Consider the following 13,919-nt stretch of genomic DNA (forward strand, 5'->3'; position numbering starts at 1 on the left):
AGGATGACGTGCGCGTGCGCATGCGGTTAAGCGGTCAGGGCGCGGTCCGTTCCCCGCAGGAAGACATGACGTCACTGGCCGTGTGACCTTTGACCTGACACAGTTGATCTGAGCAGATTCTTTTTTTTATAACTTTAATAAAACAGAAGATTTTAGATCATTAAAGAAAAAGATTCTTTGAAACAAATGAATAAAATTGTCAGTTTGTCTCAAATAGTTTTTATATCTCGAGTTGAGTCTGACGCTGGGGCCCCAGAGGTCAGAGGTCAGAGGTCAGGACCTGAACCCTGCAAATATTCTTTCACCTGTTTGAATTATCAAATAGATCGGCAGCACTTCCGGTTCCCGTTTCAAAATAAAAGCACTCCTGCGTTTCTGCTGCAGAGAACTGGTGTTTATGTAAGTTCACAGAAATACTTTGAAAATACAGTGATCACAAAAACCTCCAGGACGGGAGAATATCTCTACCTCTCTTTCTGTCAGGTCTTTTATCTCTCCCTCCCTCTCCATCCCTCCCTGCCTCTATCTCTCTCCCTCCCTCTCTATCTCTCCCTCTCTATCTACCTCTCTCCATCTCCATCCCTCCCTCCCTGCCTCCCTCTCTCTCTACACCTCCCTCTCTCTCTCTACACCTCCCTCCCTCTCTATCTACCCCTCTCCCTCTCCAGCCCTCCCTCTCTCTCTCTCCCTCTCTCGACACCTCCCTCTCTATCCCTCCCTTCCTCTCTCTCTCCCTCCCTCCCTCTCTCCCTCCCTGTCTCTCCCTCTCTCTGTGTACGTTGGTAAATTAACTTCACATCAGTCGTAGCAGAAACATGTGATGATTGTTCAGGTTTGACTGACATTAGATTCTTCCTGGGGGCGGGGCTTGTGTGACAGGTTTGACTGACATTAGATTCTCCCTGGGGGCGGGGCTTGTGTGATCTCCTTTGTGGAGTTTACTATTAAGAAACTACAACTTTACGTTTGTTGTGTAAATGCAGATCTTCTGTTTATTCTGGAAAACGAAAGGCGGCTGTGTGACAGAGCGATGATGGGCGTGAGCCATCAGTGACCTCTGATGACCTTGGACAGCGTGTGGCGGGCGCTGTGAGGAGGCGTCAGCAGCGTGAGGTTTTCATACACATGAATCTTCTCATTTATCTGATCTTGTGTTTCACAGATGTCATGAAAGAAACTCTGACTGTCTTTCCAGTGTGTGTTTATTAAATTACAAAGGTTATTATTATAATTGTTATTAGCATCATTACTGGATCATACAGAGTGATCATGTACAGTCGGCTCTTCTCAGACGCCGCTGGGACATGGAGACATCACACCTGTCTGGACTCTAGTCACTTTACAACATACAGAGTAATGAGGAGGAGGAGGAGGATGAAGATGAACTCATCTAGAATCACAGTTTGACGAAATGACCAAACAACTCAGTGTTTTCTCTTTTCTTCTCCTCCTTGTATCACTGTGTTTGGCCGAACCTGGAACCTGAACGCCTCGCGCTGCATTCAGGGAGCGAGTTTAAAAACGCACGGAAGAGGCTCGACAGCAGGCGCTCGAGAAAGTTCTGGGACTGAGGAACGAGAACAGGAGCTTCGTCCCGTTTACACTTCTCACTTCACGTCTCCAGATGTGCATGAACCTGCATCGTTGACCCTCAGCCACATGTTCAGACCGGTGAAGAACAGGTGATGTTCTCCAGAACCGCCTGCGGAACACAGACCCGACCTTTAGAACCACCAACCGTTCTGCAGCGACCGCCAGACGCAGGCGACCTGTCCGGCGGCTTCAGGAAACTCAAGCACGGGATTTGATCTTTTGGTTTTTTTCCCTCTTCAGCGACTCGGGTGAAAAACAAACACGTCGGTAAAAACAGACCAAACTGTTCATTTAAAGCTCATCTTCAACTATTTATACCATAACATTTAAAACTGGACCAGAAATATTCCGGTTTGAAAGAACTTCCGATCATATTTACTCCTCATCACCGCTGAACGCCATCGAACAACAACGCCACTTGGATAAAAATCGACCAACAGAAACGGAGGAGGAGCGGCTCAGCGGCGAGTCTGAAACATGGACGCTCACGTGGAACAGATGTAGTGGCTGTGATGATGTCAGCGCCGACAGGGAATGAAGGATGAAGCATCAACATACAGGTTCAGAGAATAAAAAAAACAAAAAAAAACTATAAAATAAAGTTACCATCAAGTTCATAGTCACACATCAAAGAGTTTTCATATTTAAAAGTTGGAGGTTTTTTCATTTTGTGTTTCTCGTCCACTCCATCCTGTGCAGGCGGCGGCCATGTTGGACCGACAGTCGTGTTGGCGGCGAGGAGGCGGAGTTTGCATTTCACAGCTGTTCAGATTCTCTGTGTGTGTTCAGTTGTTCTCAAACAGCGACAGCAGGTCGTCGTTGTTGTTGTTCGGGAGGTCCGGGGGTCCGAGGTACGACAGCAGCTCGTCCGGGTTCGTCAGCTCGGGCAGCAGCTGCAGGGACAAGACTCATCAGCTGGTCCACTTCTCCTTTCTTTGTAGGCTCCTCGTCAATTTATTACAAACTTTTATTATAAAGATTAAATAATCTGGCCCAAGTCGGCCCCCGAAAACATTACGTTGAGTTCAAAATATATAAAAACACGTTTTAGCTGCTGGAACCAAGTTCAGCGTTTGGATGTTGATACAAATCTGATAAAAGTTATTTTATCAGATTTGATGCTGTTTCAGGGTGACTTGAATTTAAGTCATATTATACATTTATGGAATAAACAGGTACATTAATGTTATGACTGCATTATGAAACAGTTTCATCTGAGCGTAGATTCTACTTACATCCAGAGAAGGTTCTGGAACCTCGGCCGACGGCCCGAGCCCGAAGGAGCCATCGCCTTGGAGACGGGGGTTCTGGTTGCTACGCTGCATCATTTGGTTGCCCCCCATTTGCGAGTTGCCATGGAGACCCTGCGACTGCTGCTGGGAGAGAGGTGCACCATGGGAAGTTGAGTCCAGACGACCTGAGACGGACATCTACAAAGAATGAAGAGTTTAGAGGAAGAAAAAGAAACAGACAGAAACAAAGAAAGGGAGTCAAGTGGACAGAGGAGGAGAGGAAACAAGGAGGGAGGAAGGGAAGGAGAGAGGGAAGAGATGCAAGGAAGCAAGAGAAGAAAGGGAAGGAGAGAGGGAAGAGATGCAAGGAAGCAAGAGAAGGAAGGGAAGGAGAGAGGGAAGAGATGCAAGGAAGCAAGAGAAGAAAGGGAAGGAGAGAGGGATGAGATGCAAGGAAGCAAGAGAAGAAAGGGAAGGAGAGAGGGAAGAGATGCAAGGAAGCAAGAGAAGAAAGGGAAGGAGAGAGGGAAGAGATGCAAGGAAGCAAGAGAAGAAAGGGAAGGAGAGAGGGAAGAGATGCAAGGAAGCAAGAGAAGAAAGGAAGGAGAGAGGGAAGAGATGCAAGGAAGCAAGAGAAGAAAGGAAGGAGAGAGGGAAGAGATGCAAGGAAGCAAGAGAAGAAAGGGAAGGAGAGAGGGAAGAGATGGAAGGAAGCAAGAGAAGAAAGGGAAGGAGAGAGGGAAGAGATGCAAGGAAGCAAGAGAAGGAAGGGAAGGAGAGAGGGAAGAGATGCAAGGATGCAAGAGAAGGAAGGGAGTCAAGTGGACAGAGGAGGAGAGAAAACAAGGAGGGAGGAAGGGAAGGAGAGAGGGAAGAGATGCAAGGAAGGAAGAGAAGAAAGGAAGGAGAGAGGGAAGAGATGCAAGGAAGCAAGAGAAGGAAGGGAGTCAAGTGGACAGAGGAGGAGAGAAAACAAGGAGGGATGAAGAGAAGGAGAGAGGGAAGAGATGCAAGGAAGCAAGAGAAGAAAGGGAAGGAGAGAGGGAAGAGATGCAAGGAAGCAAGAGAAGGAAGGGAAGGAGAGAGGGAAGAGATGCAAGGAAGCAAGAGAAGGAAGGGAGTCAAGTGGACAGAGGAGGAGAGAAAACAAGGAGGGAGGAAGGAGAGAACAGAAGGAGAGGTGGCAGGAGCTGGACGAGTGGTTCCTCACCTGTCCGGCCAGTGGGTGAGGCGGCGGCTTGTCGGGGGTGAGGAGGGCACTGGAGAGCTCGGACTGGTAGGAGAGGGGGGGAGGACCGGGGGAGGAGAAGTCCCCCCCCACTCCCGGAGTCCCAGGACCACTGAAGTCTGAGAAGGTCCCGGACTGACCGGGATAGGACGGAGCTGAGGGAGAGAGAGACGGGTCAACACCAGGAAACAGGATTCTCTTCTTCACTTCCTGTAGTTTCAATCAGCAGCTGATACCTGGTCCGGGGTAGTCGGGGGTGTGGCTGCTATTATTGCTGCCCCCTGCAGGCATGGAAGGATAGGGCATCGGAGAAGAGGCGGCATTGGCGGAGGAAGAGGGGGCGGGGCCAAGCGACGCAATCATCTCCATCACGCTGGGCAGGACCATGTGACTGGGGCTGAGCGTCCGGCAGCGCTTCAGCACCGGGCCGTCAGGCTCCTCCTTCACGTGGAGGTCGGGCTTCACCGGGACCGGCTTCCAGCTGCACACCGGGTCGATGGTGATCTCCTCGTACTCCGAGCTGGGGAGGAGGAGGAGGAGGAGGAGGAGGAGGAGGAAGAGGAGGAAGAGGAGGGTGAGAAACCAGGAAGTCCTGCGTGGGAAACTAGCCACCAGGTGTGTTAGCGCTTTTTAATTTGTAGAATGAAGACGTTTCTTACTTTTGAACGTAGATGAGAATTCCCAACATGTACTGGTCCACCTCCAGACCTTCTAACAGAGCCGTCTTACTGCACACACACACACAGACACACACACACACACACACACATTTAAATCATTTATTTGAATCCATCAATCATATTCGTACAAAAAGGATTCAAACATTTCCCAGAGGTTGGACACAGCTCAGTGACTCATGGGAACAAGAAACATCTCCGACGCCAAACAGCGAGACAACCTGCAGCAGCTGATACAGAGCAGAACTTTGATAGTTGTTGAGATCAGCTCTTACTAAGTCCTGCCAAAGGTCAAAGGTCAAAGGTTCAGTCGTAGCCCACTGACCCAAAGTTTATGGACACGCCCCAGACTTCAAATATCAATACTACCAGTTTCCATGTAGAGCCTGGGTCTGTCATGGTAGCAACAATGGGTATTTGGTCAACTTGTCAAGGAAGGCTAAGTCCATGTAGAGGTCATAGACACACACACAGACACACACACAGACACACACACAGACACAGACACAGACACAGACACAGACACAGACACAGACACAGACACACACACACACACACACACACACACACACACACACACACACACACACACACACACACACACAGACACAGACACAGACACACACACACACACAAGGAAGGCTAAGTCCAGGTAGAGGTCATAGACACAGACGACCTCCAGGACTACTACCATCAGGGGTGTTAGGGATGTTACTGAGTGTGTGTTTGTGAGAGAGTGTGTGTGTGTGTGTGTGTGTGTGTGAGAGAGTGTGAGTGTGTGTGTGTGTGTGTGTCAGAGTGTGAGTGTGAGTGTGTTTGTGAGTGTGTGTGTGAGTGAGTGAGTGTGTGAGTGTGTGAGTGTGTGTGTGAGTGAGTGAGTGACTGTGTGTGTGTGTGTGTGAGTGTGAGTGTGTGAGTGTGTGTGAGTGTGTGAGTGTGAGTGTGAGTGTGTGTGTGTGTGTGTGTGTGTGAGTGTGAGTGTGAGTGTGTGAGTGTGTGTGAGTGTGTGAGTGTGTTTGTGAGAGAGTGCGAGTGTGTGTGTGTGTGTGTGTGTGTGTGTGAGTGAGTGTGTGTGTGAGTGTGTGAGTCGTACATACTTGCACACAGGGCATCTCCAGGTTCCTCGCTCACAGTTGAGCTGCAGGTACGACTCCAGGTCAAAACACTGTAGACAAACAGACACACACAGACACACAATGAGTTGAGTGTGTGTGTGTGTGTGTGTTACGTGTGTGGTTGTTTTCCTGTGTCTCCCCTCTCATTCTCTGCAGGTCTCACACCATTGGCTGTTCCTCCACCATCGTCCAACCCCCTGTCCAATCTGGGAGCTGTCTGTTGGCCAATTAGTGTCGTCAGGCCTTGATAACTTGCACCTGTTTTGTCTCCATGGAGAGAGGCCATTGTCTGCCTGTGTGTGGGCTGTGTGGAGCTGTTGCTTTTTGTTTGTGAGATGCCACCGGGGTTTAGGTGAACAGGTAAGACACCCTTGGGTTTACACTGCCCTCACGTAGACCATACTCTGTTATCACATCAGGTTAGGAGCGGGGCCACCCTCTGTATGTATTAGCTAGGTTGTATGTGTGCACTAGTTAGTTGTCACTTTATCTTGTTTTCTTTGCTTTGGCTCCGCTTATAGTTCCCTATTCCCCTTGGCGGATCGCTGGCTAAATAAAACACACTTACTGATCCAGTTTGCTGTTGTGCCCTGTTTTGTTGTTCTCCGAGTCAGCCTAACAGTAACATGTGTTATGGTTCCCCTACTCCCCCCCTAGACGTAGCAAGCTAACATCCTGGAGCCGTAACATATTTGGGGGCTCGTCCGGGATCCTCATTGTAGGACTCCACGTCGGGCTGGCTTAGAGGTGTTCGATGCAGGTGTGCACATAGTGTAGCTGGTTTGTGTGTATAAGATAGGCAGTAGTTGTTTTTGTAGGGCTCGTTATGGAGGCTTTTGATTTGGGTGTCTTTTTGGCTGATCCGTCTATGGATCGAATTGACAGATGCCGGAAGGCTGATTTATATGCCATAGCGGCTCATTTTGAGTTTCCAGTTCAGGGGACCCTGCTCAAAGCGAGACTTAAGGAGTGTGTCGTGGATATGCTGGTGGGCAAGGAGGTGCTTGGTGTGAATGCGGCTTCTCCTTGTAGTGATGATAGGGAGGACATGCAGGCTGGGGCAGAGGCTAAGCCACCCGCTACCTTACCACGCTTTAATCCGTTGTCACCTACTTTATTAATGTCGTCTCAGGACGCCCGTCTGAAAGTAAGGTTGGCCCGCTTGCAAATGGAGGCTGAGCGTGGAGAGAGGCAAGCTGAGCGTGAGCACCATCTGGAGATCCGACGGATTGAGGCAGAGAAGGAGGTGAAACTACGGAGGTTGGAATTGGAGGCTGCAAGTGCAGCACGTTCACCCCAAACCACCCTCTCTTCTCCACTAGCTAGCTCATTTTGCACATTGGATGTGACTAAACAAATGGCGTTGGTTCCGCAGTTCCGGGAATCGGAAATCGATTCTTATTTTGGTGTGTTTGAACGCATCGCAGTTTCTATGCAGTGGCCTAAAGAGGTGTGGCCCCTCTTGCTTCAGTGTAAACTAACTGGTAAAGCTCAGGAGGTGTTGGCGTCCATTTCGTTGGCGGACAGTCTAGATTACGAAATTGTTAAAACCACTGTTCTTCGTGCGTATGAGTTAGTACCTGAGGCATATAGACAAAAATTTAGGAGTTGCAAAAAGTCTCCTGATCGTACTTTCATGGAGTTTGCTCGAGAGAAGGCCACCTTGTTTGATCGGTGGTGCACCGCCACTAAAACTACAGATTTTTCCTCTCTTCGAGAATTAGTCCTGCTGGAGGAATTCAAGAATAGTGTATCAGAACGTATAGTAACATACTTGAATGAGCAAAAAGTGGTGTCAATGTCCCAGGCAGCTGTATTAGCGGACGAGTTTGTACTCACCCACAAGCCCGCTCATTCGTTCTCTACCTCTCCAACCACTCAGTTTCGCAGGTCAGTTTCGCTACCTTTACGTTCTAGGGAGGAACGGGAGTGTTATTATTGTCATGAATTTGGCCATTTAATTGCTGACTGTCAGCTTCGTATGAGAAATCATCCACCGCCCGTTCAACAACAAAAGGGGGTTGGGTTGATAAGTACAGTTTCTCGCTCTGTGGCAGTTATGCCGAATGTGTGCATTTCTGACCTTCCTGACCCCAGCTACAAACCATTCATTTTGAGTGGTCTTGTGTCACTGACCGGTGATCCAAAGGAACAGCAAAAGGTTCAGATTCTCCGTGACACTGGGGCGGCCCAGTCGTTTATCCTCTCTGATGCAGTGCCATTGTCAGGTGATTCATTCTGTGGTTCCAGTGTTTTGGTTCAGGGCATAGAGATGGGATTTGTGCCAGTCCCCTTGCACCTGATACATTTAAAATGTGATTTAGTCAGTGGAATTTTCAAAGTCGGGGTATGTCATAACCTGCCGGTAAAAGGCGTTCAGTTTATCATGGGCAATGATATTGCTGGAGGCAGAGTGCTGCCTATGTTGGAGGTATTGGACTGTCCCGAAGCTAACGCTGAGGATGAGTTAGCCGAGAGATTCCCTGGGATTTTTCCGGTGGGGGCTGTTACACGGGCGCAGTCCCGACCATTGAGTAATGTGGTTGACCTGTCTGACTCCTTTCTTGTCCCAGTGGGGGACGTAAATGAGGTTACTGGTTCTACCTCTGTGCCCCCTCCACAGCCTGATAAGAACAGTGCCGTTGAGAGTGCTGGCCTTAGTCTCGACCCATTGCCTCTACCGATAACTCGTGATAAGCTGGTTGCTATGCAAAAGATAGATTCTACACTGGAGCAGTGTTATGGGAAGGCTGTTACTCCGGGTGGGGATATCGACGGTAAGGTGGGTTACTTCCTAGATAATGCTCTTCTCATGCGTAAGTGGACTTCATCTCTTGATTCAGAACGTGACTGGAGTGTGATCTATCAGATTGTAGTGCCTGTTGCATATCGACAGGATATTCTATCACTTGCTCATAGTCACGTATGGTCTGGTCATTTAGGTATCACGAAAACCTATGACAGGATTCTAAGGCACTTCTTTTGGCCTGGACTGAAACGTGATGTAGCTGCATTCTGTCGTACTTGTCATACCTGTCAGGTCACAGGAAAACCAAACCAGGTTATTCCACCCGCTCCTCTCTGTCCGATACCCGCGTTAGGTGAACCTTTTGAGCACGTGTTAGTTGATTGTGTTGGCCCATTGCCTAAGTCTAAGACTGGTAACCAGTTTTTATTGACGATTATGTGTGTTGCTACACGGTATCCTGAGGCTATTCCCCTTCGGAAAATCACTGCTCAGGCAGTGGTCAAGGCTTTGGTTAAGTTTTTCTCGACGTTTGGGCTCCCGAAAGTGGTGCAAACTGATCAAGGAAGTAATTTCCTTTCTAACCTTTTTGAGCAGGTGCTGACATCTTTGTCTATTACACACAGAGTTTCCAGTGCCTACCACCCTGAGTCTCAGGGTGCTCTCGAACGTTGGCACCAAACGCTTAAATCCATACTGCGAAAGTACTGTCTCGAGACCGGGAGAGACTGGGATGAGGGTGTTCCTTTTGCCTTGTTTGCGGTTCGTGAGATCGTTCAGGAGTCCTTAGGGTTTAGTCCGGCTGACCTTGTTTTTGGACATACGGTACGCGGCCCTCTCAGAGTTCTGAAAGACCAGCTTATCTCGGGTAGTGCTTCTTCTCAAAATGTGTTAACTTATGTGAGCCGGTTCCGTGAACGGTTGCACAGTGCCTGTGCCCTCGCTAGGGAAGCTCTGTCCGCCTCACAGAAGCGGATGAAGCGTCACTTTGATGAGAAGGCTGTCCCACGTTCACTGCAGACGGGTGACCAGGTTCTAGTTCTGCTTCCCATTCCCGGATCCTCCCTCTCTGCCCGTTTCTCCGGTCCTTATTGTGTGGGACGGAAGTTGAGTGACACAGCTTATGTGATACAGACCCCAGATCGGAGGCGCAAGACAAGAGTTTGCCATGTTAACATGCTTAAGTTGTATCATGCAAAAGTTACTCCTCCTGAGGACTCCGTAGAAGGGTCTACGGGTCCCACAGTCAAGTCTGCCGTTCCAGCTGTATTGGTTCCAGGCTCCTACCAGGTTCCTGAGGGTGACGAGGATGGATTGGAGTTGCGGAGTGCTCCTCAACAGACCCCTCGGTTGTTGAACTCTCGGATGCTGTCATCTCTGGACTCGCATCTGGCCTATCTGGATGAGGAACGTAGGGCTGACATGGTAGCCCTAATACGTGGGTTCCCTTGTCTGTTCGGTGATGTTCCTTCCCTGACCAACGTTTTGAAGCATGATATAGATGTGGGAGGTGCAGCACCTATCAAACAGCATCCATACCGCATTAACGCTACGAAAAGGTTGATCATGTCGCAGGAGGTGTCTTATTTAGTAGAGAATAGTCTGGCGTCTTCGAGCTCTAGTCCTTGGAGTTCACCATGCCTCTTGGTACCCAAGCCTGATGGCACGTTCCGTTTCTGTACGGATTATAGGAAGGTGAACGCAGTCACGGTTCCTGACTCGTACCCGTTGCCGCGTATTGATGATTGTGTGGACACCATTGGGTCTGCCCGGTATGTGACAAAGCTGGATCTGTTAAAGGGATATTGGCAAGTCCCACTTACTGCTCGTGCTTCGGAGATCTCCGCATTTGTCACTCCAGACAAGTTTCAGCAGTACTCAGTGATGGCGTTTGGGATGCGGAATGCACCTGCCACTTTCCAGCGCTTAGTGAATATTGTTTTAGCTGACGTCCCACACTGTGCTGCTTACCTCGATGATGTAGTTGTGTATTCGTCTGATTGGGCTGCTCATGTAGATACCTTGACAACAGTGTTCCAGCGTTTGGCGAGGGCTTCCTTGACGCTGAATTTGGCAAAATGTGAGTTTGGTAGGGCTACCGTTACTTACCTTGGTAAACGGGTTGGGGGTGGTGAGGTGCGCCCCGTGGAGGCTAAGGTGACTGCTATCACTGCCTTCCCAGTGCCCATCACCCGGCGTGAGCTGCGCCGCTTCTTGGGTATGGCTGGGTATTATCGTGGGTTCTGTAGGAATTTTTCCTCTGTTGTCGCCCCTCTGACTAGTCTGCTGAGCCCCTTGGTCCCGTTTGCGTGGTCTCCAGATTGCCAACACGCTTTTGTTTCTGTTAAGACTCTGCTATGTAGTACCCCTGTTCTGGTGGCTCCTGACTTTGAGAAGCCATTCAAGATGGAGGTAGACGCATGCAATGTAGGTGCCGGTGCCGTTCTTATCCAGGAGGATTCCAACGGGCTGGACCATCCGGTCTGCTACTTCTCACGGAAGTTCAATGAGTGCCAGACACGGTACTCTACTATTGAGCAGGAAGCTCTGGCTTTGCTGATGGCACTCCAGTTTTTTGAAGTTTATTTGGGATCGAGTTCTAGGCCAATTGTGGTCTACACGGATCACAATCCGCTGGTTTTTCTCCACCGGATGTATAATCAGAACCAGCGCCTCATGCGGTGGGCGCTGATTGTGCAGGGGTACAACCTGGTGATTCGTCACAAGAAGGGCTCCGAGAATATGTGTGCGGATGCCCTTTCTCGTGTGTGATGTTTGCTCTTATGGGTGGGGGTGTTACGTGTGTGGTTGTTTTCCTGTGTCTCCCCTCTCATTCTCTGCAGGTCTCACACCATTGGCTGTTCCTCCACCATCGTCCAACCCCCTGTCCAATCTGGGAGCTGTCTGTTGGCCAATTAGTGTCGTCAGGCCTTGATAACTTGCACCTGTTTTGTCTCCATGGAGAGAGGCCATTGTCTGCCTGTGTGTGGGCTGTGTGGAGCTGTTGCTTTTTGTTTGTGAGATGCCACCGGGGTTTAGGTGAACAGGTAAGACACCCTTGGGTTTACACTGCCCTCACGTAGACCATACTCTGTTATCACATCAGGTTAGGAGCGGGGCCACCCTCTGTATGTATTAGCTAGGTTGTATGTGTGCACTAGTTAGTTGTCACTTTATCTTGTTTTCTTTGCTTTGGCTCCGCTTATAGTTCCCTATTCCCCTTGGCGGATCGCTGGCTAAATAAAACACACTTACTGATCCAGTTTGCTGTTGTGCCCTGTTTTGTTGTTCTCCGAGTCAGCCTAACAGTAACATGTGTTATGGTTCCCCTACTCCCCCCCTAGACGTAGCAAGCTAACATCCTGGAGCCGTAACAGTGTGTGTGACTCCCTCTAGAGTTTGTGTCTCCGACCCGATGACGTGTTGTCTGAGGAGCGGCGGCGGGGGCAGCTGTGACCTCTGACCTGTATGTGCCTGCAGTCGTGACCTCTGGCCGGCAGCTGGATGCGGCGGAACGTGATGGGACACTTCAGTGAGACTCTGATGGCGGTCTGCTCCACGCCGTCCTCGCCGTTCAGCCCCGGCGTCCCCGGGATCGAACCGCTGCTGAAGTTCCTTTTTACTGAGGGTCACAGGGTGAGCGGGGGGGGGAACATGGAATATTAGTAGGGTTGCAAAGGGGCCGAAAGTTCCCGGAAACTTTTCCATGGGAAGTTTAGCTCGGGAATTTTGAAAAAAAAAACAAAATATGCAAATTAAACGCTGAGCAATAAAACATCATTCAAAACTCTATTTTAAAGATGTATGGAACGTTGAGTTTCAACCCTCCACTGGTCATTCTTCCATCACATGCACAGATAACTCCCAGCATGCTTCACTCTACAGCAGGGCTACTGAGGCCTGCTGTAGACTGAAGGACTAGTCAGGTAAGTTTCCATGATATTACTGGGAAAATATATGAGCATGCTGATTGAGGATTGTTCATCTGTTCATCTAGACTATTTCCATTCATTTATCCATCAATTGTAAAATATGTTTACAGACTCTTCCAATTGTTTGTCTAACTATTTATATCTCTGGCATTGCATTAGTGTTTTTTTACAAACTTTTTTCTCATCTTATTCTACAGAACAATGCCACGTGCACTCTCTCATGTGTGGAGACATTTCACCTCATCCAATGTAGAAGGAAAGGCTGTGTACATTTGCAAATACTGTGCAAAGACCTATGTTAAGAATGACACAACGATGCAGAAGCATATAGTCAAGTGCCCAAAGTTTCCTCAGGGCTCAAATCAGCCTATGACACAACAAAATGTTTATATTTATGTCTGTGTATGACAAGGTAAATACAGTTAGTATAAATTACCCACAACATTTCCAGTTTATTCCCGTTAGTTCCCATGGAAAGTTTCCAACTTTGAATATTCCCGGAATTTTGCAACCCTAGATATTAGTATCTCAGACGCTGAGGAGAGGAACCAGAGTGAAGAGGATTGGGGGTGGGGGGGGGACTCACTCTTGGTGACGCAGTGCTCGGCTGGGAGGAGCCTCTTCTTCATCAGACCCTGAAGCACCGAGCGCACCGAGGGCCGGTGGACCAGCTGCAGCACGAACAGGTGCGACTGTGGACAGGAAACAGGAAGCATTCAGGTGTGTGCGTTGGTTCTGCGTGTGTGCGTTGGTTGTGCGTGTGTGTTGGTTCTGCGTGTGTGTGTTGGTTCTGCATGTGTGTGTTGGTTGTGCGTGTGTGTTGGTTGTGTGTGTTGGTTGTGTGCGTTGGTTGTGCGTGTGTGTTGGTTCTGCATGTGTGTGTTGGTTGTGCGTGTGTGCGTTGGTTGTGTGTGTTGGTTGTGTGCGTTGGTTGTGCGTGTGTGTTGGTTCTGCGTGTGTGTGTTGGTTCTGCATGTGTGTGTTGGTTGTGCGTGTGTGCGTTGGTTGTGTGCGTTGGTTGTGTGTGTGTGTTGGTTCTGCGTGTGTGCGTTGGTTGTGTGCGTTGGTTGTGCGTGTGTGTTGGTTCTGCGTGTGTGCGTTGGTTGTGTGTGTTGGTTGTGTGTGTGTGTTGGTTCTGCGTGTGTGCGTTGGTTGTGTGTGTTGGTTGTGCGTGTGTGCGTTGGTTGTGTGTGTGTGTGTTGGTTGTGCGTGTGTGCATTGGTTGTGTGTGTGTGTGTTGGTTCTGCGTGTGTGCGTTGGTTGTGTGTGTTGGTTGTGTGTGTGTGTTGGTTCTGCGTGTGTGCGTTGGTTGTGTGTGTTGGTTGTGTGTGTGTGTGTTGGTTGTGTGTCCTTACGCAGCAGCAGGCGGTCACGGTGATCTGGATTGTGTTCCTGC

General features: G+C 49.3%; 1 protein-coding gene across 2 annotated transcripts in view; it reads right to left on the reverse strand.

Annotated features, from left to right (window-relative positions):
* Window positions 1-1,184: 1,184 nt before the first annotated feature.
* LOC133002398 (zinc finger MIZ domain-containing protein 2-like) overlaps window positions 1,185-13,919 on the reverse strand; it is an 18,546-nt gene continuing 5,811 nt past the window's right edge. Inside the window, exons 13-21 of one of the 2 annotated variants that reach the window (XM_061072200.1) lie at window positions 13,879-13,919; window positions 13,110-13,215; window positions 12,056-12,213; window positions 5,828-5,895; window positions 4,713-4,781; window positions 4,290-4,573; window positions 4,036-4,208; window positions 2,829-2,966; window positions 1,185-2,486 (exon numbers count right to left, since the gene is read on the reverse strand). The exon at window positions 13,879-13,919 is cut by the window's right edge and continues 91 nt beyond it. In XM_061072200.1, the coding sequence (XP_060928183.1) occupies window positions 2,379-2,486; window positions 2,829-2,966; window positions 4,036-4,208; window positions 4,290-4,573; window positions 4,713-4,781; window positions 5,828-5,895; window positions 12,056-12,213; window positions 13,110-13,215; window positions 13,879-13,919 (1,145 nt within the window). In that variant the 3' untranslated portion in view covers window positions 1,185-2,378. Of the gene's footprint in view, window positions 2,487-2,828; window positions 3,024-4,035; window positions 4,209-4,289; window positions 4,574-4,712; window positions 4,782-5,827; window positions 5,896-12,055; window positions 12,214-13,109; window positions 13,216-13,878 lie in introns of both variants that reach the window. The other variant, XM_061072199.1, reaches the window with a different exon arrangement.

The sequence above is a fragment of the Limanda limanda genome, chromosome 5, assembly GCF_963576545.1.
Source record: "Limanda limanda chromosome 5, fLimLim1.1, whole genome shotgun sequence".
Classification (NCBI taxonomy): domain Eukaryota; kingdom Metazoa; phylum Chordata; class Actinopteri; order Pleuronectiformes; family Pleuronectidae; genus Limanda; species Limanda limanda.